This window comes from Corapipo altera, unplaced genomic scaffold (genome assembly GCF_003945725.1).
Source record: "Corapipo altera isolate COAL_440 unplaced genomic scaffold, ASM394572v1 96, whole genome shotgun sequence".
Lineage (NCBI taxonomy): Eukaryota > Metazoa > Chordata > Aves > Passeriformes > Pipridae > Corapipo > Corapipo altera.
In genome coordinates, this window is record NW_020884962.1 from 663288 (window position 1) to 675683 (window position 12396).

General features: G+C 45.9%; 1 protein-coding gene across 10 annotated transcripts in view; it reads left to right on the forward strand.

The window, feature by feature from the left end:
• Positions 1-12396, forward strand: part of CRTC1 (CREB regulated transcription coactivator 1) — a 50685-nt gene that overhangs the window by 31622 nt on the left and 6667 nt on the right. For 3 of the 10 annotated variants that reach the window (XM_027664275.1, XM_027664277.1, XM_027664280.1), the window contains 5 exons: positions 2321-2460; positions 3305-3556; positions 5653-5754; positions 9996-10082; positions 11947-12127. In XM_027664275.1, the coding sequence (XP_027520076.1) occupies positions 2321-2460; positions 3305-3556; positions 5653-5754; positions 9996-10082; positions 11947-12127 (762 nt within the window). The remainder of the gene's footprint in view (positions 1-2320; positions 2461-3304; positions 3557-5652; positions 5755-9995; positions 10083-11946; positions 12128-12396) is intronic. The other 7 variants (XM_027664276.1, XM_027664278.1, XM_027664279.1 and 4 more) reach the window with 6 other exon arrangements.

The following is a 12396-nucleotide window of genomic DNA, read 5'->3' on the forward strand; positions in this document are numbered from 1 at the left end:
TATATTATTTATTTATTAATATATAAAACAAGAGTTTAATATATTAGCTTTAATATATAATACTAGTTTAATATATAATTTAGTAGTTATATATAATTATATATATAACTAGTTATATATATAACTAGTTAATATATAATACTAGTTTTAATATATAATACTATAAATACAAGAGTTCCTCTCTTGGATTTAATTGTACTGAACCCCAACAGCCCCTGTGTCATGGGAACATCCTCAGCAACCCTTTCATCTCCCTCCCTTTAAAATGGCATTTTTTAAACCTTGAGGATTCTCTTGGGGAGAGAACATTGTTTGCTTCCTCTGAAGCAAAATCTTCTCCTTTTGGGCAGGCAGGAATAATGTGGAGCCTTTCCAAGGTGTGCTGGTTTTTGTGAGCCTGAACTGCTTTGAGTTCTGAAAACATCCTGAATATTCAAGGCTTTGGAAAATAACTCCAAGTGAACCTGAGCTGTGTTTGTTGGGGTTTTTTAGGACTTTTGGCAAGATGGATAATTTGATTTTTAAAAACCCCACAAACAAACATTATTTGCCTTGTTGGCAATGCAGAATATTCACAGTGATGGTCATTTCAGGACTAGTTAACTTTATAGGCAGACAACCTAAACACCAGTTTATTGATTATTATTTTTGAAATAATTTCACTGGTTTATACTCCCAATAATTGTGAAGAGGGTTGAATTTTTTTGTTGTCAGTGCCAGTTGCAGTCTGTTGATTCCTAGAATAGAAATGAGGCATTGTATCCAAAAATACAAGTTGATTTCCTGTGCTGGGCAGGATTCCCTTTCCCACTTGACAACCCTCTCCTATGCTGGGAAAAGGAAATGATTGTAATCAGGTTAATGACTGAGCAGGTAAGTTTGAGAATGAAGAAAGAAGGGGGTTTAACCATTTGAGGGCAGAGTGGCTCAGTGGATTTCAAAAATCCTTGAACAAGTTTTTTGGTCTCAAAAGTGGCTGTTTCGGGGATGGGCCATCACTCCAGCAGAAATCAGGAATTATTTCTGACTCTGATAGGCCAGAGTCACTAAATTTTTTGCTGTACCCACATTTAGCAAAGTAAATGGTCCAAAACCCAACTGGTAAGTCTGCAATTGCTTTGAAAAGACACAACAAATTAAAGATATTCCTGCTTCTCTTTGGAGCCCATCCCACAGCTCGGTCACCGCCGTGCTCAGCGTTCCGTGCTTTTTGAACTGATTTGTCCAAACTTCCCTTGCTGCTCTTAAGCAGGAAACCTCAGTGAGGCCTTTTTGAACCCTGTGCCCTGCCCAGGCACATCCTGAGCAGCCCTGGCAGAAGGTGGGGCACAAACACTCGTGGTGTCCCTCAGACCTTGCCCCTTTGTGCCACCCCAAGGGGTTGGTTCGGGCACGTTCCGGGGAGGTGATGCTGGGGTTTGCAAACACAGCCTCACGCTTGGAGCCATTCTTGCCTGCTGGCTCCTTGGCAGCCTGGACTTCCTGGCTCCCTGGCATCCTGCCTGGAAGCCTGGAACCTTTGCCAAGTGCCTGGGAGCTCTCAGGCTCTCCGTGAATCCCTCCTTTCTGGCAGCTCCAGGAGGAGCAGCTCGCTCGCCCCACTGTCCTGGAATCACTTCCCAGGGTGACTTGGTTGCTCTGGGCTGAGGCAGAAAATACAGGAGGTTTCTAAACTTCCAGATTTTTGTCTTGATTTGAACAAAATGGGGATATTTCACTTTTTTTGTCCCTACAGTTCAGTTGTTTGTGGCTCTCGGGAGTGTGATGGATATTTCCTGCGCCGTGCCATTAGAAATGGAGCTCTTCCTGCATAACCAGTTTTTCTTCTGCTTTTTCCATTAAAGAGGTGTTTGCTTTTATAATATCTCAAGTACCCTCTGATTAGGGTGGCTCCATGATCTGTGCTGTCATTCCCAGAGCCTGAGCCTGTACAAACAGAGCAGAACCTGCTTTTCCCGGGCCCAGGGTGTGTGAGGAGGATCCCTGCGGAGCCTGGAAGCGCCGAGGCCGCTCTGCCTCTTCCTCTTCCAAGTCATCTGTGCACAAACCTGTGCCTGGCTTCGGTCCAGGATAAACCACAGGGATCTTCCTCTCATCCTGACGCTCTGGAGCCCGAGCAAATTAATTACAAATCACCCAACGAGCTCCGGGCCCATCGGAGTGTGGGGTGCACTCAGGCCGTTTGTTGGTCACTCAGGCCATTTGTTGGTCACTCAGGCCATTTGTTGATCACTCAGGCCATCACTGAGGTGATTACCTGTGGTACAGTAGCAGTAAAGTGTGGCTGTGTTCCTGTTCAAGCCAGTGTGCTCATTCCCAGCAGGAATGACGACGACGCCGGCCCCTTCCCAGCAGCACCGCCCGCCCACCGTGAGCCCCCTGTCCTTGGGCGCGGACTCCAGGCGACCACAGTCCCAGCAAATGTCCCCCACGCTCTCCCCTCTCTCACCCATCACTCAGGTAGGACCTCGTGGCAGGATGGGAGTTGGTTTCCTCCCAGATCCCTTGTTTTGCTCTGCACAGCCTCAAACTGACAGAGAGGGGGGGGGTTAGGTGGGATAGTGGGAAAAAATTCCCGACTCTGAGGGTGGGGAGGCCCTGGCATGGGTTGGGCAGAGAAGCTGTGGCTGCTCCATCCCTGGAAGTGTCCAAGGCCAGGTTGGATGGGGTTTGGACCAACCTGGGTTAGTGGAAGGTGTCCCTGCCCACAGAATTCCATGACCTTTAACATCCCTTCCCACCCAAACCATTCTGAGATTCCATGAGTTTCATGTCTCTTGTTCTGTAATTTCCTTCTTTAAAAGTGTTCCTTAATTCAGAGCCTCAAAAAGGGAGATTTTCCTTTCTCTTTTCTAGGATTGTGGTAAAAACCACCTGTTGGGACATGTTTCAGTGTTGTCCCAGAGTCAGCTGTGAAATTTGAAAGACATTTCCCCAATTCATGAGAAAACCTCGATTAACTTTTTAAACCAATTTCCTGAGTGTGTCTCTGTGACTGCCCACAGTGATTTCTGAGCTCAAGGTTCAACTGGGCTTTTAAAGTGTCTGTTTATTGTACACTGGGGGTGATACTGAGTCTTTTGAATTGTAGAATTACAGGATGGTTTGGGTTGGAAAAGACCTTAAAGCTCATCCAGTTTCACCCCCTGCCATGGGCAGGGACACCTCCCCCTAGACCAGGTCCTTGCCTCTTCCTGCACTGTGAAAAGCACAGTTTTTAAAATGCAAAATGAGGTTGTTTTGGTTCTCTGAGTGTGAAGGGGAATTCCCTCCAGCGTGGCTGATCCTCCTCCTCCTTTCCCAGGCCGTGGCTATGGATGCATTGTCCCTGGAGCAGCAGCTTCCCCCGTACCCCTTTTTCACCCAGACGAGTTCCCAGCAGCAGCAGCAGCCACCAGTGGCCAGTTCCCTGCCCCAGAACCCCCCGATCCTGCCGAGCTCGGGGCTGCAGAGGGGCCCTCAGCTCCCCCCTCTCTCCGTCACGGTACCTTCCACCATCCCACAGTCGCCTCCGGGGAGCCAGAGCCAGCCCTCCATGGGGATAGACATCAACTCGGTAAGTTTGGGAGCAGCTTTCCTTGGGAAAAGCCTGCAGGGAGCAGTGCAGGGGCAGGGATCAGCCTGGACAGCTCAGATCATCCTGAGCCAGTGATAAACATCATTTCAGGCAGGGTTTGAACTGTGGCTAGAGTGGAAATTCCTGGAGGAAAATTTGGGTTTAATGTGCTCTCAGGGTGGCCATTTGTCCCTTACAATTCCAGGGGAGTATCCAATTCTAATCCAATTCTGATTTGGATTAGAACATCTTAAATACATCAGCCTTTATTTTACACCTGGCTGGGCTGTTGCTGTGGGAGGTTTTCAGGGTGTTCAAGGTACCCCCAACACACTGTGGGACAGGCTGGGGGAACCCACAGAGCCTTGAGAGAAAAAACCTGCCAACAAGTATTTTCCAATCAAAAGAACGTTTGGGAAATGTTATTCCAAAAGTTATCAAGAACCAGGTGTTTTCACAGAACCCTTTTATTTCAAGGAATTTTAGGGCACCCCTTATTACCTTCCAGAATGGGATTTGTGCCCAGAAGACATGGAGTGTGTCTGGACATACATTTATGGGCAGATCCCTTTTCTTGCTCATTTTCCCATGAGCTCTTAGGAAATGTTCTGTCTGTCTCAGCAGCTGAAAATCCCAAATTCAGAGCCAGGATCAGGGAGGGGGGGATGTCCCAGCTCCTCCTGCTCCTTCTGCCCCGTGTGGGATCCTGGTTGTCCGACCTGTGGTGTCCTGGCAGTGCTGCAGTGACAGGAATTGGTTGGAGAAGGAGAAGAGATCATTGTTTATTGATCTCTCACTCGGTTGTGGGGTTTCCTTTGGGGGTGAAACTTTTGACAGTTTGTGCTGATAAATCCTTTTTGAGAGCAGCTGCTTCCCTTTCAGGACTGGAAGGGGAAGAGGGAAGGACAATCCAGCAGTGGAAAGGATTCCCACTCAAAATATGTCCCAGTGTTTTGGTTCTAATCCTCATGTAGTGCCAGTACAGCCAGTTCTGATTTCATCCTTTGCTTTCTGTGTTGCTTTCCTCATCCTAAACCTCTTTATGACCTTAACTTTTAGGGTGCTGTGCTTATATCTTTTAAAGCAACCGAAATAATTCCCAAGTAAACAGATTTAAAGGCAGTTTATCAAAAAGCTGAGCTGTCACAGCCCCACTGGCAACTTCTACCCAGCTCTTTTGTAAAGCAGAATTGAAATTCCTCTGTAGTTTGGGTGGCTGCTTGCAGTCTGCAAGTGGCAGTGCAGAACAGAAAGATATTTTCTAGAGATTTACAAAATTTGGTGTCAGAACCATTGGAAGTGCAGTGTCTTCCCACACTGCAAAGCAGCTGATTAAATTTACTGGATTGCAGGTTTTCCTCAACCATCTCTAATTTGTGAGGAAGTAGAGTGAGCAGAGCTGTGCTACTGTTGATGTTAATTAGTACAGCATTATTTAAATGCCCTTAATGTTATTAATTTGTTCAAATCCAGGGTTTTCATGATGGAAAAGAAGGTAAATCTTTGAAAACACGTCTCAGTGTAAAAGTCACTAAAATAAAGCTGCAAAACCCAGGGGGAATTCCCAGCCAGTGTCCTGGGGTGCAGTGGAGTTTTGGGGGATCCCACCCTGCAGGGTGACACCCCAGGTGTGTCAAACAGGTTTGTCACCTGCCCCCCAATCTTCAGAACATCCCCCCAGGCTCCTCAGTTTGGGGCAGAGCAGGATCCCAGAGCAGGGTGAGCACACATGTGGGCACAGCAGTGCAACTGAAGAATAAATTACATTCTTTTTGAATTAGTCCCAGCTTTCGAGACTTCTTTGCCCTAAATCCTTGGCTGACCTGATTTTTTTATGTATTTTTTTTTTTAATTGAGCATAACTGAGCCCAGGGAGGAAATATCCCCCAGTTGTGCTTGCCCACAGCTCAGACAGCCCCTGCCACGCTGTCCCCTGAGCTCTCTCCCTTTTTGGGGCGTTACCCACGGTAATCCTGCCTTCCTCCACAGCCCAGACTGCTGAAGAGGATGGTTTCTCCCCGCTGGATTTGCCAGGAGTGTGTGATTTTTGCAGGCCTCCCTCAGTGCCACGCTGTTTAACTCTGTGTCCTTTGTAGGCCTCACTCCAGCAGTACCGCAGTAATGCTGGATCCCCAGCCAACCAGTCTCCCACCTCTCCTGTCTCCAATCAAGGCTTCTCTCCTGGCAGCTCCCCTCAAGTAAGGGACTCTGTGCTTCCACAGGCCTTGCTTTGTGTGTGTTTTTAGCCCAGTCTCTCCATCACTGCCCCGTGGTTGTCTCGCTGTGACTCCGTGTGCTCCTCATGCATCTCCGACGTCTCATCCCGGCTGCACTTCCATTCAGGGCCAGAGTTTTTCAATAGCTGCTGAATTGGCTTTTTTTTATGGGACAAAGCTGCTGCTTGAAGGACTGGTCTGTGGGGGTTTTTTGGGGTGTTCCATGAACAGAACCTCCAGGGAGAATCCTTTCAATTCCCAGGATCGCGGGGGGAGCTGATGGGTAAGGTTGGGAGGGCAGAGGGGGACTCCAGTGCCTCCTGGGGCACTAAATATCCCTGGTGTGGCCAAATCTGTTTGCAGCAGGACCTTTTTAATGTGGGAACACACCCTGTGAAGGAAAACACTGGAGAAAATGCTCCCAAAATGAGCAGCTGTACCTTGTGGCTGGCAAGGAATGGGTTACCACTCTCTCCCTTGCCTGCCAGCTGGTTTTCCTTCCTCTGTGTGTATCTGCTCACAGATCCACGTGTCCTGTATGGAAGTCATAACTTGGGGGTGTGTGTGATCCTCTGAAGGGGGATTTTTACCTGCCAGCAGCAAGAAGTCAAAAACAAGCAGAGTTTGGGGGTGCCCCAGTGTTAGAAAGTGCATTTTTCAATACTGGTGCTGCTGGAATAGCTGCCCTGCAGAACCCCACCTGCAGAAACAAGGTGCAGGGAGTTCTTCCAGAGCACCCCAGGAGTCTGAAAATACATTTTCTGTCCTATCATTTGATGTTGAAGGCTGTAAGGAGGATCCTTTCTGAGTGAGTGTTGTCCCTTCATGGTTCCAAAGCAGAAACTCCCTCTCTCCTGAGCCAGGCTCAGGTCACTGGTAAGCTCAGACCTAGAGCTGAGTGTCAGGACTGACTGGATTTCCTTAAGCCTGGCTTAATTGCTTCTTAGCCTTCTCTCTTCTTCTGCTTCTGTGAGTTCTCCTGTGTCCTGTGTGTGGCTCCAAACCCCACATTTAACCCTCGGGGTGTCCTGTGGGGCAGAGCTGCTGCCACTGCTGCTGCAAACTCAGTTCTCCCGTGGGCAGCACATCCAGTTTGGATTTTTAGGTTGATTTTCTTTCCCCCTTGACATCTCCATAACTCTGTCTTGGTTTAGTCCCCAGATTTGTTGCCTCTGGTCAGTGCAAAGTGCAGCAAGTGGGGCACACACTGGGCTGTAATTTTTCCTGCTGGGGCTGTTTTATCCTATAAAATCTTCCTTAGGTTTTGCTCTTTTCAAGTGAGACACCACAACTCTGAGAGCAGGGAAGGGGATTTATTGATACTCTAGTATTGGCCTCTTAAATACCCACAGAATATTTTCTTTTTACTAAATTAAAACCCAGATGGCTTTGCTGTCTCCAGCAATGACCCCAAAGCTGCTGCTGCTGGTGGTCAGAAATATTTAAATGTGGAGAGAAGCAACAGGGGAAGAGAAACCAGTTTGGAGGGAAGATTTTGGGGTTGGTTGTGGTGATGGGGGCAGCTCCCAGGTGCCAGGATCCTTTAACCTACCCAGAGGGAAGGCAGAACCCTTCCAGCAGGAGAATATTCCCGTTGTGGAAGAGCTGGTCTTCCTTCCTGTGAGTATCTCCTCACACATCCACGTGTCCCGTGTGGAAGTCACAGTTTTTGGGGATCCTCTGAAGGGGGATTTTTTTACCTGCCAGCAGCAAGAAATTAAACCCAAGCTGGGTTTGGGGGTGCCCCAGTGTAAGGGAATGAGAGCAGGAGTGGGATGAAGTGGGTACTCCTCTTTCTCCCAGGAATTTTGGGTTCCACCCTTCCGGTGTTACTAGGGGCATCCTTTAAACCCCGAAACCCGGGATTTGCTTCGGATCGCACCCGGTTCATTCACCAGAGCTTCTCCTTCATCTTCCCACCTCTCCAAATCCTTTGCTCCCGTGTTCCAGCCGTGTGTGTGTGTGTGTGTGTGTGTGTGTGTCCAGCCAGGGATTGGAAAGCTCTGCCTGCAGCTCCAGCTCTGTGTTTGCATGGCTTCCCATCCCTTACGCCTCGGTTCCTCCTCCTCCTCTGCCCTCCCCTCACCCCCAACATCCTGCTCCCTCTCCCAAACCCGCCTGCTTTAGTGCCTCTGACCTGGAGAACATGGTAGGTATTTTTGGAATGGATCATTCCAGCCAGGGGGCTGGTTTTTCCTTGCAGTCCCCACGGCATTAACCCCGGGAGATCCCCTGCTGGCAGAACCCTCGGCCCAGCGTTCCCGCTGCTCGCGAGACGTTCTTCCCGGAGTTGTTGATAAGTTATTCCAAGGCTCTGAAGTGTTGAAGCAATGACATTTCCAGCGGGTTTCCCTTGGGAATTCCGGTGCTTGCAGCTGTAGTAACCGAGCACACTTCACAGGAGGAGCAAATCCAGTGTTTTGTTAGGAGTTACTGACCCGGACTTGCACAAACACGTCCTTGCTCTCCTGTTGATTGTTTTTCACGTTCCCCGAAGTTTTTTAGGATGGGAACGGTGCTTAGTGAAACACAGAGGTTTTAGGGTTTGCCCTGCACTTCTGGAAAGCTCCTGGGAAATTAAAGGACAGGGGTTTAAAGGGAAAAAAATACCTCGATCCTCTTCGGAGCTCTCGGATAGCAACTGGATTTCTGGTGCTGCTTTTGCTTCATGTCGAGCCCGTGACATCCCAAAATTCAGATTTGTCCTTAGAAGTGATTATAACCCAGAGGTTGGATCTGATGATCTCAGAGGCCTTTTCCCACCTCATTGGTTCCACAGTGCTGGTGCTGTTCCTGCCACTCCATTGCAGAGTTCTGGTCCTGATCCACTCGCCTGAGTGAGCTCTGGGTTCTGACCCCAGGTTTTTCAGGAGTAACAGACGGGGCAGGTTGGATAATATGGAATTGGGATAGTTGATCCAAGCATGACAGGGCAGCAAATAAGGTGTTTCAGTGGTTAAAACCCCCAAATTTTTCTTGAAATAAATTGATTTAAGTAGTGCTTTGCCTTTTTTTCTCTTATCAACTCTAACGTGGCTCTTGTGGTTGTTTGATCTCTTCCGGTGTTTGATCCCTTCTGGTGTTTGATCCCTTTGGATGTTTGATCCCTTCAGGTGTTTGTTCCCATCCTGCTCAGGTTTTTAAGGAGGAAATTTGTAGCCTTCTGCTTTTAACATGTAAATAAAATAAACCAGCAGTTGAATTTCTACCTCACGACTGAGACAATCTCTCCATGCAAATTATCTTTAACTGACATTCTCCTTGCCAATAAATGGATTTTTTTTTTCCAACTGGAATATCAAGAGTTTGTAAATTTTAAAGAAGTGATCTCTGACTTCTTTTCTATCTGGCATTTTTTTGGGAGACAGTATTCCATAGTATTAAATCACTGTCCTCACATTCTCGGTCACCTTTCAAACAACTGGTAAATTCTCGGACACTTTTAGAACAATTTATGAATTTTGGTCACTTTTAGAACAATTGATGAATTTTGGTCACCTTTAACTGATGAATTTTTGTCACTTTTAGAACAATTGATGAATTTTCGTCATTTTTAGAACTACTGATGAATTCTTGGACACTTTTAGAACACTTGATGAATTCTTGGTCACCCTTAAAATAACGTATGAATTCTTGGTCACCTTTAATTGATGAATCCTTGGTCACCTTTAGAACAGTTGATGAATCCTTGATCACCTTTAATTGATGAATCCTTGGTCACCTTTAATTGATGAATCCTTGGTCACCTTTAGAACAATTGATAAGTGATGGACAATTATGCTAAACCCTCGTGGTGCCGGAGGGGACAGTGACTTTAGCAAGGCTGAGGAATTCCTCCTGGAATTCTTGCCCATCCCACGCTTCCCTGGGCTTCCTCCTCACCTCTCCTGCTCCTGTAAAATGATTTTAAACCACAACTCTTGTCCTTGCAGAGCCAGCCCCAGCCCCACCTGGGCTCTCTTCAGTGCCCCCAATGTGGCGTTTCTCCCCCGACCCCCCAAATTCCCAAAAAATCCGAATCCCCCGAGTTAATTTTGTGCCTCCCCGTGTGTGTGTGTCCGTAACCCCCGAGTTCTCCGTGTTGTCCGTGCTCGGGGAGGAGCTGGTGGGGTTCCCTGCCCGTGCCAGGGGATTCCTGCTGCTCCCTGGACGTCCTGGAGCTCCGTTGGTGCCGGAGGAGCCGTGGGGGGTTTGCGCCATAAAGCCTCTTGTTTTGTTTTCAGCATTCTTCCATGCTGGGCAGTGTTTTTGGGGACTCCTATTATGAGCAGCAGATGACAGCTAGGCAGGCTAATGCCCTCTCCCACCAGGTGAGCAAATTCATCTCGGCCCCAGCGGCCTCTTCCACCTTCAAATTAAGATCAATTAATTCCTAATTATTCTGTGTCGCAGCACGTTCTGTCCACGTAGAGTTTTCCCCTCTGTTCTTTTTAGTTTCTGGCACTCAGGAGTTTCTTTTCTTGTTTTGTTTGGTTTCCCCTCTGCATCCTTTTCCTCGCCCCTCATAGCTGCAGGTGTTTGTAAAGTTGTTCCTCCAACCTTTGCGTTGAAAAGGAGTGAAAATCAGGAAAAAAATTAAAATTACAAACATTTAAAAATAAAACTGAGAAAAATCGACTTTTCAAAGGAAAAATAATGATGGGAAATTAAAAAAAAAAAAAAATCCATTTTAAAAAAGAAAAAGTGAAAAGAAATTTTAAAACGATGAGAATTTTTAGAAAGGAAAAATAATGAAATTTAAAAAAAAATCCATTTTAAAAAAGAAAAAGTGAAGAGAAATTTTGAAACTATGAAAATTTTTAAAAAGGAAAAATAATGAAATTTTTTTTAAAAAAATCGGTCTTAGAAAAAATGAAAAGAAATTTTGAAACTATGAGAATTTTTAAAAAGGAAAAATAATGAAATTTTTTTTTAAAAAAAATCTGTTTTAAAAAAGAAAAAGTGAAAAGAAATTTTGAAACTATGAAAATTTTTAGAAAGGAAAAATAATGAAATTTTTTTTAAAAAAATCTGTCTTAAGAAGAAGAGTGAAAAGAAATTTTGAAAATGATGAAAAGTTTTAAGGAAAAATAAATGACATTTAAAAAAAATCCATTTTAAAAAAGAGTGAAAAGAAATTTTAAAATGATGAAAATTTTTAAAAAGGAAAAATAATGACAATTTTTAAAAAAAAGTCTGTCTTAAGAAAAAGAGTGAAAAGAAATTTTGAAAATAATGAAAAGTTTTGAAAAGATAAAATAATGAAATTTTTTTTTCAGAAAAAATCCATTTTAAAAAAGAAAAAGTGAAAAGAAATTTTGAAAACGATGAAAATTTTTAAAAAGGAAAAATAATAAAATCCGAAAGAGGAAAAAGGAACGGAAAGTAAATTTGAAAATAACGAAAATAAATTTGAAAAGGGCAAAAAAAAAAATTAAATTTTTTAAGTAGTGAAAATAATTTTTGAAAAATTTTGAATGCCGAAAATTTTTGAACGTAATGAAAATATAAACATAATGAAAATATTAACATAATGAAAATATAAACATAATGAAAATATAAACATAACAAAAATATAAACATAACGAAAATATAAACATAATGAAAATATAAACATAGTGAAAATATAAACATAATGCAAAATTAAAATAATGAGAAGCCCTGTTTGAAGCTGCCCATCTCTGGCCATAGCTGCAGTTGGGGAAGGGTTCACTTGTAGGTTGGGAACAAGATTGACTCCTGAATTTGCAAATAACCCACTCCTGGGGCCCAAAAATTGCTCTTGGTTTGGCCAACCAGAGCATGGATTGAGTAAATTATGGAATAATTAACCTGGGATGTGTTCCCAGAGGGAATGCTGGTGGGCAGAGCCCTCAGGCAGAGCGTGGAATTCCATTTATTTTCCATCGAAAGCTCCCTTTTGTTTCGTTCTTCCAACATCCACCGCCCCGGTTTGGTTTTCCCATCCCTCATCCCCCCCCCTCCTCCGGATTGGGCAGGAAACATTCCGGAAAGCTCCGAGTGGCCTGCCCTGCATTCGTGCGGGCTTTTCTAAAAAGGAAATTGTTTGTGTGTCTCTCTCTCTCTCTCTCTCTCTCTCTCACGTCACGTCCCGTCCTCGAGCCTTGTCGAGTTGTTTGGCCGCAATTCCCGAGGGCCGGGAGTGACAATTCCCTTTGTGCCCTTGGTGTGCAGCTGGAGCAGTTCAACATGATCGAGAACGCCATCAGCTCCAACAGCCTCTACAGCCCCTGCTCCACCCTCAACTACTCCCAGGCTGCCATGATGGGACTGACGGGCAGCCACGGCAGCCTCCAGGACTCGCAGCAGCTCAACTACTCCAGCCACGGGAACATCCCCAACATCATCCTGACAGGTACAGCTCGGCTGGGAATGTCGTCCTGCCGGAGCCAGGGGGGAGGGAGGGGATGGTCCCGCTCTGCTCCAGGCTGGAATGGCCTCACCTCGAGTCCTGAGGGCTCTTTGGACTCCACGAGGGTCTAAAGCTGCTGGAGGATTCCAGAGGAGGGACAGGGAGCTGGGGAAGGGGCTGGGGAGCAGCTGAGGGCACTGGGTTTGTTCAGCTGGAGCTGAGGGGAGACTCCTGGGGGGCTGCAGCTTCTCCCGAGGGGCAGCTCCAAGCTC